We start from the raw sequence: 14,957 nt of genomic DNA, 5'->3' as shown, positions 1-14,957 counted from the left end.
CACTTACTCGTTTATTTACGTGATTCTGTGTACTAAAATTATCTTGCAGGACAAAATGAAACATCGCATCAGATACTATTGAATGTAAAGCTGAATTTCCAAGTTCATGTTTCCAGTTGCACACAACGTTGAAGGCAAACTAAATTACGCTATAAGGAAAGATATTCTCTGAATACAATAGCAGCTCTAGTGACCAGTTGCTAAATTTCCAAATGCAAAGAAAAAAAATATCAGAAATAATTTGTGGTGAAACAAGTTATTTTACATTGGTGTGTAAGCTTTACTTGTACAGTTCTACAATAAAAAACCATGAGCTAGAACATAATATTAACAGTTAAGAAAACAAGGTTATTTCAGTGTATTCTTCTTTGAAAATTAATGGTGCAAATACTTAGTGTATGTTCTCAAATCTCATGCTCATCTTAACTCTGAAAGTTAAGAAATAAATAACTGAAACAGGAGGAAAAGTCCAGCTTAGCACGAATAACTCAGTTTTATAGTTTTGTTCTACTTCCTCAATCCTGCAAACCCACAAGTGTTTAAGTAACATAACATGCACGTAGGTTGGCAGCAGCCGATAAGACTAACCACGATTTGTGTTTTCAGACTCGTTCTTATGTTCTAATCACAAGTTTTGACATTATATTATGTCACAGTTCAAAAATCTATGTAGGCTACCAAGGGTCTGGAAGAAGTAATTTTGTACTGTTTTAAGAAAGAACCCAGTTTATTACATGATCTATTCCCTTTTCATTACTCACCGGTGAATTAGAAGGCAAATACACAGCATAAATACCTAAAAAGAGTAGTTCCTGTCCTAAGGTGTTCATACCTGCATCCCATATTTAACAATTTTACATACTGATGTTTTCAGAGTAAATAGAAAATGAGAAAATATTTGCATTTCCTTTATATTTTTTCATTGCACACAGCCAGTCCTGTGCTGTCCCCTAAACAGACTTAACTGAATTAAATGAAATGAGCAACGTAATGCATGTTGAAATTCTGCATTGAGAAACATCTCCTACACTAGACTGAAACATATCGTAGTGGTTTCTGTACTAACGGTCACAACCCAAAACAAAGACCAAGCTATGAGATACCACTGAGAGATGAAAGATTTTCAATTTATGCGATCAAAAAGCATTTCAAAAGGTTGCAACACGGTATATGAAACTCATAGAGTGCCTATGGTACAACCTCACTATCAATGCTTTGGTTATTACACACCTCAAAAACAAGGCTACCAATTCATTCTGTCATCAGTCCTTAGATCATGAAGGATGTAAAAAATAATTACACAATGAAACTGAAAAAATAGTGTTACTAAGAGTGGCCAATTAGTACATATAATCCCAGAAACCTCTATTCATCCACTTGTTGTACAGGAATAAATACCAAGGCCAGTTTCAGAGATGCGAAAGTCAAGTCCTTTTCCAAGTTGGAGCTAAGAAATTAAAAAACATTACAAAGGCTAAGCTTTTGATAGGATTATTAGAAAAGATTTGCAAATAAATCTTAAACCATGAAATGTTTTGGAAGGAATACGAGCCTTCAAAGTCCTGGCATAAACCAAGCTTTTGCTATTTGGGCTTTGAAGCGAAGTTCTCCTTGCAGACAAGATTTGCCACATTTGCTCACTCAGAGCTTCCTTTCCAGTGCTACCAGAAGATACCACTGATATCACCGCAGTAACACACACTCTCTAAGCTTAGTCTACATATCTTACTGACAAATGTTCTGTTCTTTTCATGTTTTGTTTCGGTTGGGTTTTGTTTTGGTCTTCTCTCTCCTTCCATCCCTCTCAATAAGGTTGTTTCAAGTACGCACTTTTGGCTTCCAAACAGAATCAGACTTCAGCGTAAGATACATCTTTTGTAACATAAGAATATAAGAGTTTTCCCAAAAGCAACAGGAAGTTCAGGTTAAAAAAAAGCTTATGCCCACAGTAGCATGGAAATAGCACTGACAGCAGATAAACTCACACAGAGAGAGAACGAAACAGTCAGATCTATAGTATTGCTTGATATGCAAGAGGGAGTCCTTCCAGACATAGTCTAGCCATATAACGAGGATTTTCATTGCACATTTTGGGCATCACCAGGCCATGAATTGCTGGAGAAGACGACAACCCCCTAACTTGAGGTCTAGCCATATAACGAGGATTTTCGTTGTACATTTTGGGCATCACCAGGCCATGAATTGCTGGAGAAGAAGACAACCCCCTAACTTGAGGTTCTGACAGTGAGTTAAAGCAACATCACCACACTGCAAACCAAACAGTCCTATGGAGAAGGGAAGCAAGCAAAAGACTGCCAGCCAATGAACCGTTTTACAAAGCACAAAAAATTCCATACTTAAAAAAAAAAGGTTTGGCCTATACATCTCCAAAATAGCTTAACAATATAATTTCCTTGTCTGCCACCGCTTTGGCCAATGCATACTTCTCTTAGTTTAGTGAAATTCAGGGACTGCCAGCTGGGTGTCTCCAGCAGAGCTGACAGGGCCCTGGAAAGTCTGTGTTCAGGATTTGTCACCAAGTGAAACTCTGCCAGGAGCCAGAAATGATGTCTTTCCACAACACGTTGCAAGCGAGAGAGGTGCTGTGCCGTGCCTTGCAGAGGCTTTCACCAGGCAGCTCACTGGCCTGGCATGGGATTTCAGACACCAGTTACACTTTCCGATGAACCAGTAGGTGCGTCATCTTACAGCTCTTTCAATTCTTCCTCTACTCAGAGAAGTGAAAACAAATTATGCTTCGTCTCTAAAAACAAGACATTTGTGTCTCATCAAGGCTCTGTACTGAGAACTACTGCAACACATACACTGAAAGAGTTTTTAAAAAACATATATCCCTGCAGCCTGTAAGAAAAGGTGGGTTAAAAACCGATGAGCATTTTCACATGTTTGGTGCCCTCAATACCCTGGTGCATTTACAAAGGGAAAAGAACATACTGGAATATAGAATATACAGGGCAGTAACTCAAGTTCACACAGCAGCACAAAAGGAGCCTCTCAACCCTGCCAACCTTGTGGCTGGACTTGCCTGCCATGAGCACTACTCATGCTCAGAACAGAAGCCACAAAGTATTTCAAAATGCTGATGAACAACTTCCTGCTAATCAAGCGATGGAAGTGTAAGGTTTCTGCATGACAAATTTAAGCTCTCCTACTGGGCACGGTGATAAAATTCCATGGAGTAAGCTGTATTTCTTCTCAGAAATGTCTTAGAAGGGGACTAACATGCCCTCTTCTGTTACTTGTGAATGGTCACGTAGAAACACAGCGCGATTTGTCTCAGTAGACCACCGCCCATTGGCACTGCAATGCTAAAGTGCTAACATTATTAGAATAATTTAATAAGTAACATTATCCAGTGTTATTTCCCAAATAAATATATAATAAACTCAGCCTCTCAAACAAGGCTGGAGGATACAATACTATAGAAAGTAAACTGTGTTTAACACAGGTGTTTCAGTTTTAACTGTCTGAAGATTTATGTGAGATAATTGCTATAGACATAAGATGTGTAGTTGTGAGGGTAAGACAAAGAGAAGGCAAGCTTTTGATTTAAGGTGACCAGATGGATCACAGTTGGTCTTACAAAAATTCAGTGCACCTTGGTGTTCTCCATAGTGTCAACTACTCAAAGCTACAGTTCAGTTTCTCAATTTCTACTGCTTTCTACCCATCCTGCATTTTGGTTCACACCCTCACACTCATACTGACATTCTCCTGACCTGTTAGTGAGCTTAATCAAGATACTAAAATACATCTGAAGGACAGGAAACTTCTCACTTCTTGTTGTGTTCAATATTCTGCCAGCTGACATCCCTTAACCAGCTTCCTCTAGCAACAGAGGTTTCAATGCTGGTATAAGGGAGACAGTAACACCAAATAGGAGGGCACAGGGAGAGAAGAACACGGTACAGTGGAAGCATCAACTGTGATGGCCCTTGAAGCATCCCTACCAAAATTAAAATTCTAAGTGTACAAAGTAACAGTGCAAATCACTCTCACTTCATAAGTAACAAGACTAATTCTTAACAAATATTATTATAATAGTACCCGCACTTCAGAATTTATCCAGGTGTTCCACAAACCCCTTTAAAAGAGGTTAAAAAGTTTTGAAGCAAAGATACCAACAGTCTTGTATGTTCTGAAGGCGTTTTGGATCAACTAAAAGCAAACCAACACAACATTCTTCTGCGTTCTACGTAACAACTTGATGTGTTTTTCCAGCCGTTCCACTAGGACTCATTCTTGATGCAAGCACCCCTTTGGAGCCTCATTTTCATCAGTACTGATAATTTTTAAAGTCGCATCCAGCGCTGAATTTTCCAAACATGAAACTAAATCAATATAAATAAATCAAGACGACAGGACAAAATGTAAAATGGGTAGAGAGAGAACAGTGCTCAAGTCAGCAACAGAGGGCAAAACGGAGAACATAAAAATGAGACATTTGGAAGAGCCCACTTTTCCTGGAAGGCATCCTGATTTTTTGTAGCCATTGTTTTTATAGAACAATAGTACTGGTATTTTCATGTGTCTGTTTTGTTGGTTTTCTTAAAAAAAGAGAGAAGGGTTGGGTTAGGACACGCCTTCAATATTAAGTATGCCACTGAACAACCTTTGAAAATTACCAAGTTGCAGTACTATAAATCATATATACTTCTATAACTGACCCAAAAATCAAAATAATTAACTGTGAAATCTTGTTCTAAAAGAAAACATAGCTACACTTAGAGAAGAAGAATATATGGTAAATATACATCATGTTAACGTAATGAGAAGTAATGCGAAAACCCTTCCAAATCCCGACTATTTCCACAGTGCTAACTTCTCTCTAGCATTGAGGCTCAGAGATTTTAACGACTACTTCAAAACACTAGAAAACACGTATTTCTCCCTCTTGAAATCTCTTGCATATCTGGACGTACTTTATACACTGATCAAACTTCTAAGACCTTCTTCGCAATAGTAACAATACAATATTCATGTAAAGTTTCATATGGAAGTTTCATATAAAGTAAGAACTCCTGCAGCATCAAAAACTTCCTGCATTACTCAGAAATGCGAGACTGGTAAATTCATTTAGCAAGTATGTTCGGAACTATTAATTTAGGCAGTGTTGCCTTATATAGTCATTACGGCCAGCAAACAGATGATACAGAGCAAGAGGAATTGTTGCCAGTTACTTTAGACTGGAAAATATGAGAACAAACTCTAACGCCAGCTGCCAACTAATTCCTCTTCCCTTCTAACAAAAATATTGAAGAAAAGCTTCCCTTGGCTGCAGCCACTTGCTCTCTAGCAAGAGGACAAAGTTTGGTTATTCCTATAATAAGCATTATTTTCATTTTTCTACAGAAGTTAAACAAATAACCACCAAGAAGACACAGTGCAGTGGGAGAGAAGTCCGCTTCAAAAAAACTAAATGCCCATGTTTAACTGTCAAAATTATGGAATAACTTGATTCAAAGATACATTGTTTTTTAAATAACCCCCCTTAAGTTTACTCAGACCTTGACCACCAGCTTAGTTTTTAAATGAAAGGAGGGTGACAAACACTTAATATTTTTGTAACTGTATACTTTTCAGGAGGAGTTGACTTAATTTTCATACTCCAGTCTATTTCCTGTCCTTTTTTGTCCCACTAAGTCAACCAGAGCCCTAATAAAGTGGCAAGGAGGTAGGACTAAAGACAAAATTACTCTGGACAACATGAACCACATGTGTGTCCACACAGCTAAACTCTTCTCCTTGCTCCTCTAAAACAGAGTTTGCATTTAACTTCTTTATTGGGTGGTCCCTGTACTGAAACTGAAGATTGTTTGGGAGGGCACTGAATAGCAAAATAATATCAGAGAATACATTAATTACACAGTGCAAAGTACCATAAGGCAGCATTCAATCCTTGTCATAGCCCTGTTTAGTTTGATAGGATAGATATGAACATTTAGAGATGCCCTACACTCACACTGCTTAGTCAGAGGGTAAAAATGAGACAAAGCTTAAGCAGACATCTCCTAATGTTTAGACTTGCTTCAAAGAAATGTGTGGTACTCCAAATCTGGTTCATCCCAATATCCTTCCTCAACCCGTCCCAAATAAAAGCAATGATGTTTTCTCAGCTTTGCATGAACTGTTTCACTTTTACAAAAAAACTCACCAAATTATCCACTAAATATTTCCAAATTCTTGCATATTTTTCTGAGATTTAAGTCTGCATTCCCTCTATTCAAGCACACATGGTATCTCGAGACAGATGAAATAAGCCACATAAATGCTACACGGGACACTTGAAGCTTTTCCTAGGCCATATATAAACACCCACACAGATCTATCATTTCAACAAGTTAGGACATTTGTTCAAAAGAAATGTGATTTCACTGAAGAAAATAACAACATACCCTCTAAAGCTGTTGAAGTAGTTAATTCACTCCAACCCCCCAAACCTTGAAAACGAGATCTTGACATCACAAGTTTTACTGTTTAATTAGAACATATCTAAGAAACAAAAGCTTCCAACTGAAAATATATTTCCAAGTAAAAGATGGAAACAATTTCTTTAAATAAGACTGTGTAGAATTTCCATGTCATCCACATTTTCTATTAAGCTCTCTTACTAAAAGCAATATCAAACTTCAAATTGCTGATACTGCCTTACACACGTGACACAATATCAAAGAATTCACCAGCAAGTGTGAAATGTGTATTTTGCTCTCCTTTCTATTTTTCTAAAATAAGATGATTGTATGGACTTCACAAAATCTGTGAACATTTCTCAATTCATCTGTAGATTAAAAATTTCCTGGAAGCAGTAAAACCTACACTACCATTATTGTCATATCTTATAAGATTTAATCCAATTAAGATCATAGGGTGTTTGTTACTCATTTTCACACACGGAAAATTACATTCGCTGTCTATCCTTTGTTCTTCTACCACTGCTGCACCAAGTTACCAACAGACATACTGGTGCCTGTTCACCCATCTTACCTGTAGGATTTAGCCTACAGCTTTTGAAGTGGAATGATCACTGCAAGGTATAACAATCCACTGTCTTCAGTGCCTTATCATAGCACAAACTCCAATGACATACATCTATCATTTTAATGCAAAAGAAAGTGTTGAACTGAAGTTGTATGACTACACCACCCACCTTCCCAGCTTTCAAAAACTGTATTAGTTTCCAACTTTGCACTTAATGTATTTTTAAAACACCATATTTAAGTTCTGCATGAAAAGGCACGACAGCCTTATAAAATGCAGCTTCTCATGAAAACTATCAAGCAATTTGTGACAGGCCTGAGTTCAGAAAAGTTTCTGGCCTCAGAAAACTTTCCTTAACTCATTTTCTAATTACTCAGATGGAGATGTTTTCTTCCTCTTCAATAAGCTAAGAATAATTCTCTTGATTCAAAATATGCCTGGAATGACTAAAATGTTACTGAATCCTGCAAAAATTCTCATCATTTGGGTGCCAGAGTCCATGGACTCAACCAATGCTCAGACTCATAGCCTCCATAGATGTCATCAATAGATTGCGTGTTTCTTTTCTGTAAGAACGCGTTCTCCTTGGTCTTCTCTAAACGAAACAATTCCTATTCTTTTGGTCTGTCCTTGCAGGTCAAGCTTATTCTCACCTCCATACATCGGATGCTCTTGTTTTGCTGTTATTCCTGCCCAAATGTGCACTTTGGCCTAGCACCTATTCCAGCTGGATTACATGACACGCCCTCCCCTCCAACTTCTGCCACGATCGTTTTGAATCCCAATTCCAACTCCCTCTGTGCTTCATCCATTCTCATAATTGGGTCACTGGTAATTGTAATGGAAATTACCCCCCTACTATCTAGTGTAAAAACTTCAAGTCATCATGGTGGGTAATCTCAACACATTGATTTTAATTCATGGTAACATCAGCACGGTTTTAAAACAACCTTGCACAGAGCTTGTGGCATTTTAACTCAGACCATGCTCACATGCTGACTGTCATGAGAATCGGCAACAAAAGCTTTTTTACAAATAACCAAGATGGTATCTATTGATCTTCCCTTCTACAGGAGACTCGTAAGAAAAATTTGGCAGCTTTGACAAAAGACACTTCATAATTCCATGGTAAGTATTATTCATCTTGGTTTCTTCTAGTATTCATGTCCACTGTTTTTATGGGAAAGTTCAACCAAATGGAAGCGATTTCCCAAATTCTCTTGCTGCTTAATTTTTGCACCAGTTTTCCCACTACTATGATCAGCACTCTAAAAAGAGGAGAAACAAACAAATGTACTTACAGGTTTCCTAAGGAAAAAAAGTGATAGTGCACCGATTAGGGGCATGTCTCCAATTAGTGGTTCCAGGATAACCCTCATAGTGCCGTGGATCTGTGGAAGGGAGGAAAAAAGGGCAATAGTATTGACTTCAAGTTTTAAATAAAATGTATTCACTGGCAGTGCTCACGCTTCTAATTCATTACCTTTTTGATTACAGAAGAATTTTATACTTATAACTTTACATGTCATCCAAATCCCCCAAAATTAACACAGCACTAAATAGTTGGGCTTCCCAATTCATTACATTCACCTACATGATGCTGTGTCATGTTAGTGGTAGTTTTGCTAAAAATATGAAGTAGATTATTTATACACTTCAATGTAAACAAATGGCACAAACCAGTATAATGGCATCTGCAGATACTAGAACAAATCTAAATGCTTACAGGTATTGTCAAGAATCACACACACAAAACCAGATTATTTTTCCTCGTCAGAGAGGAAATATTACATAAAATATTACATAAAATAAAATTTGAAGTTCTATGTTCTCTTTATGAATCTACACATCACATGAACATGGGCTTGTTGTGAAATTATCTCCATCTTTTCCAGTAGAAAATGTTATATATTTAAAACAGTTCTATATCTGAAAGGAATTTACCCTTTCAGCTAAGTCACGTTACTGAAATTATTGAATATCAATACTAAAAAATCGGAAAGCAACAAAACTACACAATTACTGAGTCTTTCTTATAAACTATTTCATCAGAAAATAATGGTTTAGTGATTAATTTATATCAAAATCAGAAAAAAAAATGTATTTCACCTGTATACTTTTCACACCAGCTCTGCAGAAATATCTCTTGATCTCCAAATCAATTTCACAGTTCCCAACAAAACTAAAAAGAAAGTATATATTTCATTTTCATGGACCAAACCACAAAACACTATTAGTTCTGTTTTGCACTGTCATGACAATATAATTGTATCTCAGTCTATACACCAAAAATGCCTATTAAAACATTACAACAAAGTTAAGATTGTTTAAAAAATACACTCCCTTCAAAACAGCACCATTGTAAGCAAAATCACTCAGGTTAATACAGAGGTACGTTATAATCTTCAGAAGCATATCTAAGAGAAAGCATGCGGGTTGCCTTACTTTTGGGAAATAACGGACACAGAAAGCTCTACATAGATCTCATTAATAGTGCATATACCCAAATCCACTCTCATCTAATCTACTCATGAGAAGCACTAGACACAGATGGTTATTTTGCGAAAAAGAGTTCTCTGAAATAGTCAGAGACTTGGAAAACCAGTCATATTTAGACATTCAGTAAACTGAACATGCTGAACTGGATGATCCCCTATGCAAGGTTTAAGCCAAAAACAGCTGAGCCCCTTCTGAAGAGAGAGAGGAGGCAGGAAGCAAATCAGAAAATAATATATTAAAATTACGCAAGTTTTTCCCTGAACGATTCGTGCATCCCATTTTTGGGAATGCAAGGTCAAGGGCTTGAAATTTTGCAGATGCTGCCCTGTATCTCAGAGACAGATCACAGAATCACAGGCTGGGGTTGGAAGGGACCTCTGCAGATCATCCAGTCCAACCCACCTGCTAAAGCAGGTTCACCAGAGCAGATCACACAGGAAGGTGTCCAGGCGGGTTTCAATGTCTCCAGAGAAGGAGGCTCCACAGCCTCTCTGGGCAGCCTGTTCCAGGGCTCTGGCACCTCCAAGTAAAGAAGTTTCTCCTCGTATTCAGATGGAACCTCCTATGATTCATATAATATTGTAAAAAAAGCCTATTTTGCCCACACTACAAGACTAAAAGCTTATTTGCACGCAGTTCAGACTCAGATTTTAGCAGCTGCTTTTTCTGAAGCTCCATGCAGGTCAAGCATAGAGCTGGGTAGATCTCTTCTCGGAACTAGAGCCACATTGCATCTAAAAACAAACTCATTCTGAGACTCAACAAGGAATTTAGGAAGAAAGTTTGATACTCTGATTTAGCAAGGGAATTGGTCAATGATTCTACAGAATGAGAACTAAAACCATTAAGCCAACAAACTGAATACCAAGCTACAGCTAGGGAGAGAGTAGCTGGGCACCAAGATTGCCTAAGATATGGGTTATAACAAAAGGACAAATCTGAAGAGCTTTCTGAACACACTGCCCAGTTAAAGAAAATGGAAGAAGGAACTAAGTGAGGAGGAGACAAGGCAGCTTAAAGTCAGATGCTGCTGGGAGGGGGTTGGAAATGGAGAATTTGTTTCCTCTACAAGGTATCCTGTTCCAGATTCTGCACTAGAGCCCAGGCTTCTCACGTTGGGTTCCTCAGATCTAGCGTGTACAGCAAAAACCTGTTCAGCCACATCTAGGAGTCTGAAGGAATCTTAGCACAGAAACATCTAGGAAATTACGAAGAAAATGGAGCTGTCCTCATGGGGCCATTTGAGAATCAAGCCAAGATAAAATAAATTGCTGTCACAGTAAGAGCAGAACAGCAGGACCCGTGCCAACCCTGACAACCGATGGCAACAAGATACTACCAAAAAAACCCACCAAAACCCAAAGGTGAGTTGCTGCATTCAGGATATCCATTATTGAAACCATCTGGAGCCTCCTGTGTGTGATGGTGCTGTCTAGGGGATTTCAAGCAAATGTAAATCATATCGGTCCGTTAAGCAGAAATAAACAATAGTACAAGACATTCTTGTAAACATCCAACACTGGAATTTAATGATGATGACTATTCAAAATATAATTCTGTGCAGAATCATTTTGGTAGAATGACCAGTTTGGTGAACTAGAAGATAACATGACAGGGGTCTGTGTGAAAGGAAGGTGACCATTGCTTTCCCTGGAAAGAATGTGGTGTGACTGTACAGTTTAAAAATAGGGATATACTTTTAAATACACAATTTAAATCTATGTAATTTCTATTTTTACCTATCTAGCTATATAGAGAGATGGTAGATATATAAATACACACAGGAATAATTGCGTAACAACATGACAGGGTACCAAGGTCAATCAAAACCTGCAACTGAAATCCCAATCCTGGCACTTTGTAGCATCAGAAATATTTGTGTTATGAAGACTGGGAAGTAATATGCTCGTTTGAAAATCCATGATAACATGATGACAGGTTGATGTAAAAATAGTAACAAACTGCATTTGAAGATAATAAGTCAACAACTTTTAACATAATCGTAAAGTTAAACGTGGTTTGATCCCCTAAGATATTTGGCTGAGTCCATTAACAGTTGATGCCGTATAGAATTCCACTGCAACACACAACTTGAAGACTCATTTAGGAAGCAAATTCTATTCATTCTGATCATAATATCCTGGAATATTTATGACCCCTGCAATGTTCAGATCACTGAGACAAAGTTTAATGAGGACAGTCCTGTAAGAATATAACAGCAGCTGTACTGAATCAGATGAGTTGCACATTAATTATACCGTATGTGGTCATTATGGCCCATAGAAAAAACCCAGAAGAAAAACAAAGAATAGGACAAACATATTTCCCAGATTACAATGATCTGTACTTTGGGCTATCATCATTATTTTTTAGAAGGTCTTTTGACCCCATTTTCACATCTGTCTTCTGGCATTACAATGGTAAGGAGTTTCTCCATTCAAGTATGCCACATGGAAAAAATATTTCCGTGTGTTTAAATCTGCAGCCTAAAACTTTGTTTCAGTGCATCTATTTTTTTATATCAGATGAAAAAAACTTAGTTGTACGCTATTAACGAGTATTTCTTCAATCTCTCAATCTTTTTTGGCCTACAGTTCAAATTTAATCGGAGAGTTTATCTTGTTTTCTGTTGCTCCATAACCTTTCATTTTCCCCAAGTGTTTACTACATTCATGCAGTTTAGCAAATATAAGATTTGCATTTATTAACCATTTATTTAAGACTTTACCTTCATTTTCTCTAGTTAAGATTTTTCTCTCGCACATCTGTGTCACCAGAAACTGGACTTTTAAATTGTAACATGAGTTTTGACCATTTTTAACATCAAGCTCACAGTAGCGAAAGATAAAACGTTCCCTTTGCAAATGTGGTGCTGACATTCAATCTTTAAATACATTTTCCAGTGACTGCTTTGTGGATTAGCTGGCCAAGCTGCTTACAAGAGTAAAGTTCTTAATTGGATCCTGAGCGATGCACAGGACCCGTTTCAAAATGTTCTCAAAAACACCCCGAAGCAATGATTGTAATACACTCGATATCCTTGCAGAAATGATAACAACTAAACCAAAACACACTCCCTTTGTAACTAAGCTTAAAAGTAAAAAAAAACCCCAAAAATTCAAGTAATATGAAAAAATACTGAAGAAGTGTTTTGGAGATGCATTGAAATGACAAATACACTGTATGGTCCAAAGCAAATGCATAGACCATGTCACAAACAATAGACAGTAAAAAGGGACAGAGGAAGCCACAATGGCGAAACAGCAGGATAAAAGGAGATTACTAAAAGAATCAATGTACCTCAAATAATTAAAAATATAAATAAAACCTTTCCTTTCCTCTGCCATACTCACCCTCAGTACTTGGCTTCGTACATTCTTACAAATGCTTAGAGAGAGTGGTTTCCATCTCAACTGTATTTGGGGAATGATTTATAGAAAGATCCTAACTTTAAACTTAAAAATAAATTAAAATGAGAATAAGCTAATTTAACTGGAGATTAAAGTCTACAGGGATAAATACTCCAAATGACAGACTTTTCTCCAGCAGTAAGGCTGTTCTTTATAATCTTGCAAAACTGAACTTAAGTTGATTCCCTAAAAAATTGTTTACGGTCAGTATCTGTACGTAACTCTGTATCTAGGCATGCCAAGAACATTTATTACATTTATTACTCTTATTCTTCAGTCCTGTTACTACTGAAATGATCCCAGTGATGGACCCTTACAGAACATTAAAAAAAAACCCCAAACAAACAAAACAGTAGCAATTGATACTGGGGTGCCACCTGTCTTAAACTTGCATAAGTAAAAGCCTTTGAAAAGGGCCCTTTTTCAACGAGAAATTATCAAGGACAAGTCTTAAATATAAACCAGGACTTCCTTTGATGGTGGTTTTGTCTAAACCATAATCGGCGGAATCTCCACAGCTCTCCTGTTTCCATTTTCTTCCTGTTACCCTATGTTACCAGCAGTAGGACAAGGTGTTGGGAAAATCAGGCACCCAGCAGACTCAGCACTATTATTGTTATCTAAATCACTGCAAGGAATTTATTTCAGCCTTTTCGACCGAATTCTACTCCAGCTGTTACCACTTCTCTAAGTAGGTTGCAATATAACACAACAAGACATATGGGTAAAGATTTCCTTGAGGTCTAGGTGATAGGATTTATTGTCCTTTTTACTTCTATCTGTCTCAACCTACTTCATGAAGATAAGTAGAAGAAAACAAAACAAAACTCACATTACATTTACCCTCTCCTCTTGTGGGAGTAATTCTGCTTTAAAGGAAAGAAGCGCTCTTGGGAGACTTCAAATGCCCCAAAAATAGCTTTTCAAAAACAATTTCTCTGCACTGTGTCCACAGTGGTCAGACAAGTCTGTTTTCCCAAGGGTTTAATTCTGCAGAGGTGAAGCTGTTTTCACTGCTGCTATCAAAAGTGGCATAAAAGCGAAAACTGAAGGAAATGTCTCCATTAGGGTTTAAAGGCATCCATCCAGTGAAACAAGCTCTCAAGAGATATTCCTGTTGTATTTTCTGCAGCACCAGTCCCTGATTTGGATAGCTGTATTTCTCCTACAGAAATAAAACGGTTCAATTCAAGAAAGATGGAGCCCTGCTCACAGATGTAGCCCCACTGAGGACCCCAGAAAAGGATGCAGCAGCTTCTCTTATCGCTCCAGGGCCCAGCTCTGACAAAGCAGCACAGCTGACATTGAGAGAAATAACTCAGAAATTAAGAATAACCAAATTCAAACTTTGGAAGTGACTCTGAGGAAGAAAAGCTGAGAGGCCTGATTACCCTTCTGGCTGCTGACTGACTGACGAATCCAGCCCATCCACAAGCTACAAACCAGCAAAAGTAGCCACTGTAACACAAATCTGTGATGATCAAATACATAAACATTGCTGGGTTCACTAGCTGAACTTTTAAACAACTCTGTAGCTGCAGATTGTGTTGAGAAAGACTTTGGCAAACATTAGGCAGATCTATTTATAAACCTATATGAAAAGGGTCATGATGAAAGGGCAAAGAAACCTGAAGCAGCGGAGCACAGTCACTCTGGCATTATATAATAAATAGATTTACTTCAGTTAGGTTTATGAATGCAAGTACTTTGGTAGCAGCATGTTCTTTTTCTAACACTGTGTTTATAAAACAAAAAACTAAGTAACTGAGAAAAGTAAAAAAACCCAATCTTATATCCTAAATTTTAGGCTAGACTTCATGGGAAACTTTAATACCTTAGGAAAGTAACTCAAAGATGGTGCTTGAGCTTTGAAAAGCATTTTTTTAATTAAGAAACACTACTTTAATGATCCAGTCACACTGAGTTGATATACTATTTCCCTCAGATAAATGCTATTTATAGCATGCAGTTCCTTCCGCCATTCGTACACAATTAGCATTAACTACATTTGTGTAATGAAGCAATTCTTCTCCTTTCAGGCTAATGTAA

At 37.5% G+C, this 14,957-nt stretch overlaps 1 protein-coding gene across 1 annotated transcript in view; it reads right to left on the bottom strand.

The window, feature by feature from the left end:
- ESYT2 (extended synaptotagmin 2) overlaps positions 1–14,957 on the bottom strand; it is an 80,808-nt gene that overhangs the window by 31,337 nt on the left and 34,514 nt on the right. The window contains exons 5-6 of the mRNA XM_080339539.1: positions 9,109–9,181; positions 8,301–8,390 (exon numbers count right to left, since the gene is read on the bottom strand). Coding sequence (XP_080195665.1) covers positions 8,301–8,390; positions 9,109–9,181 — 163 coding nt within the window. The remainder of the gene's footprint in view (positions 1–8,300; positions 8,391–9,108; positions 9,182–14,957) is intronic.

This window comes from Nesoenas mayeri (genome assembly GCF_963082525.1).
Source record: "Nesoenas mayeri genome assembly, chromosome: 2".
Classification (NCBI taxonomy): domain Eukaryota; kingdom Metazoa; phylum Chordata; class Aves; order Columbiformes; family Columbidae; genus Nesoenas; species Nesoenas mayeri.
This window is presented reverse-complemented; position numbering and strand designations above follow the sequence as displayed.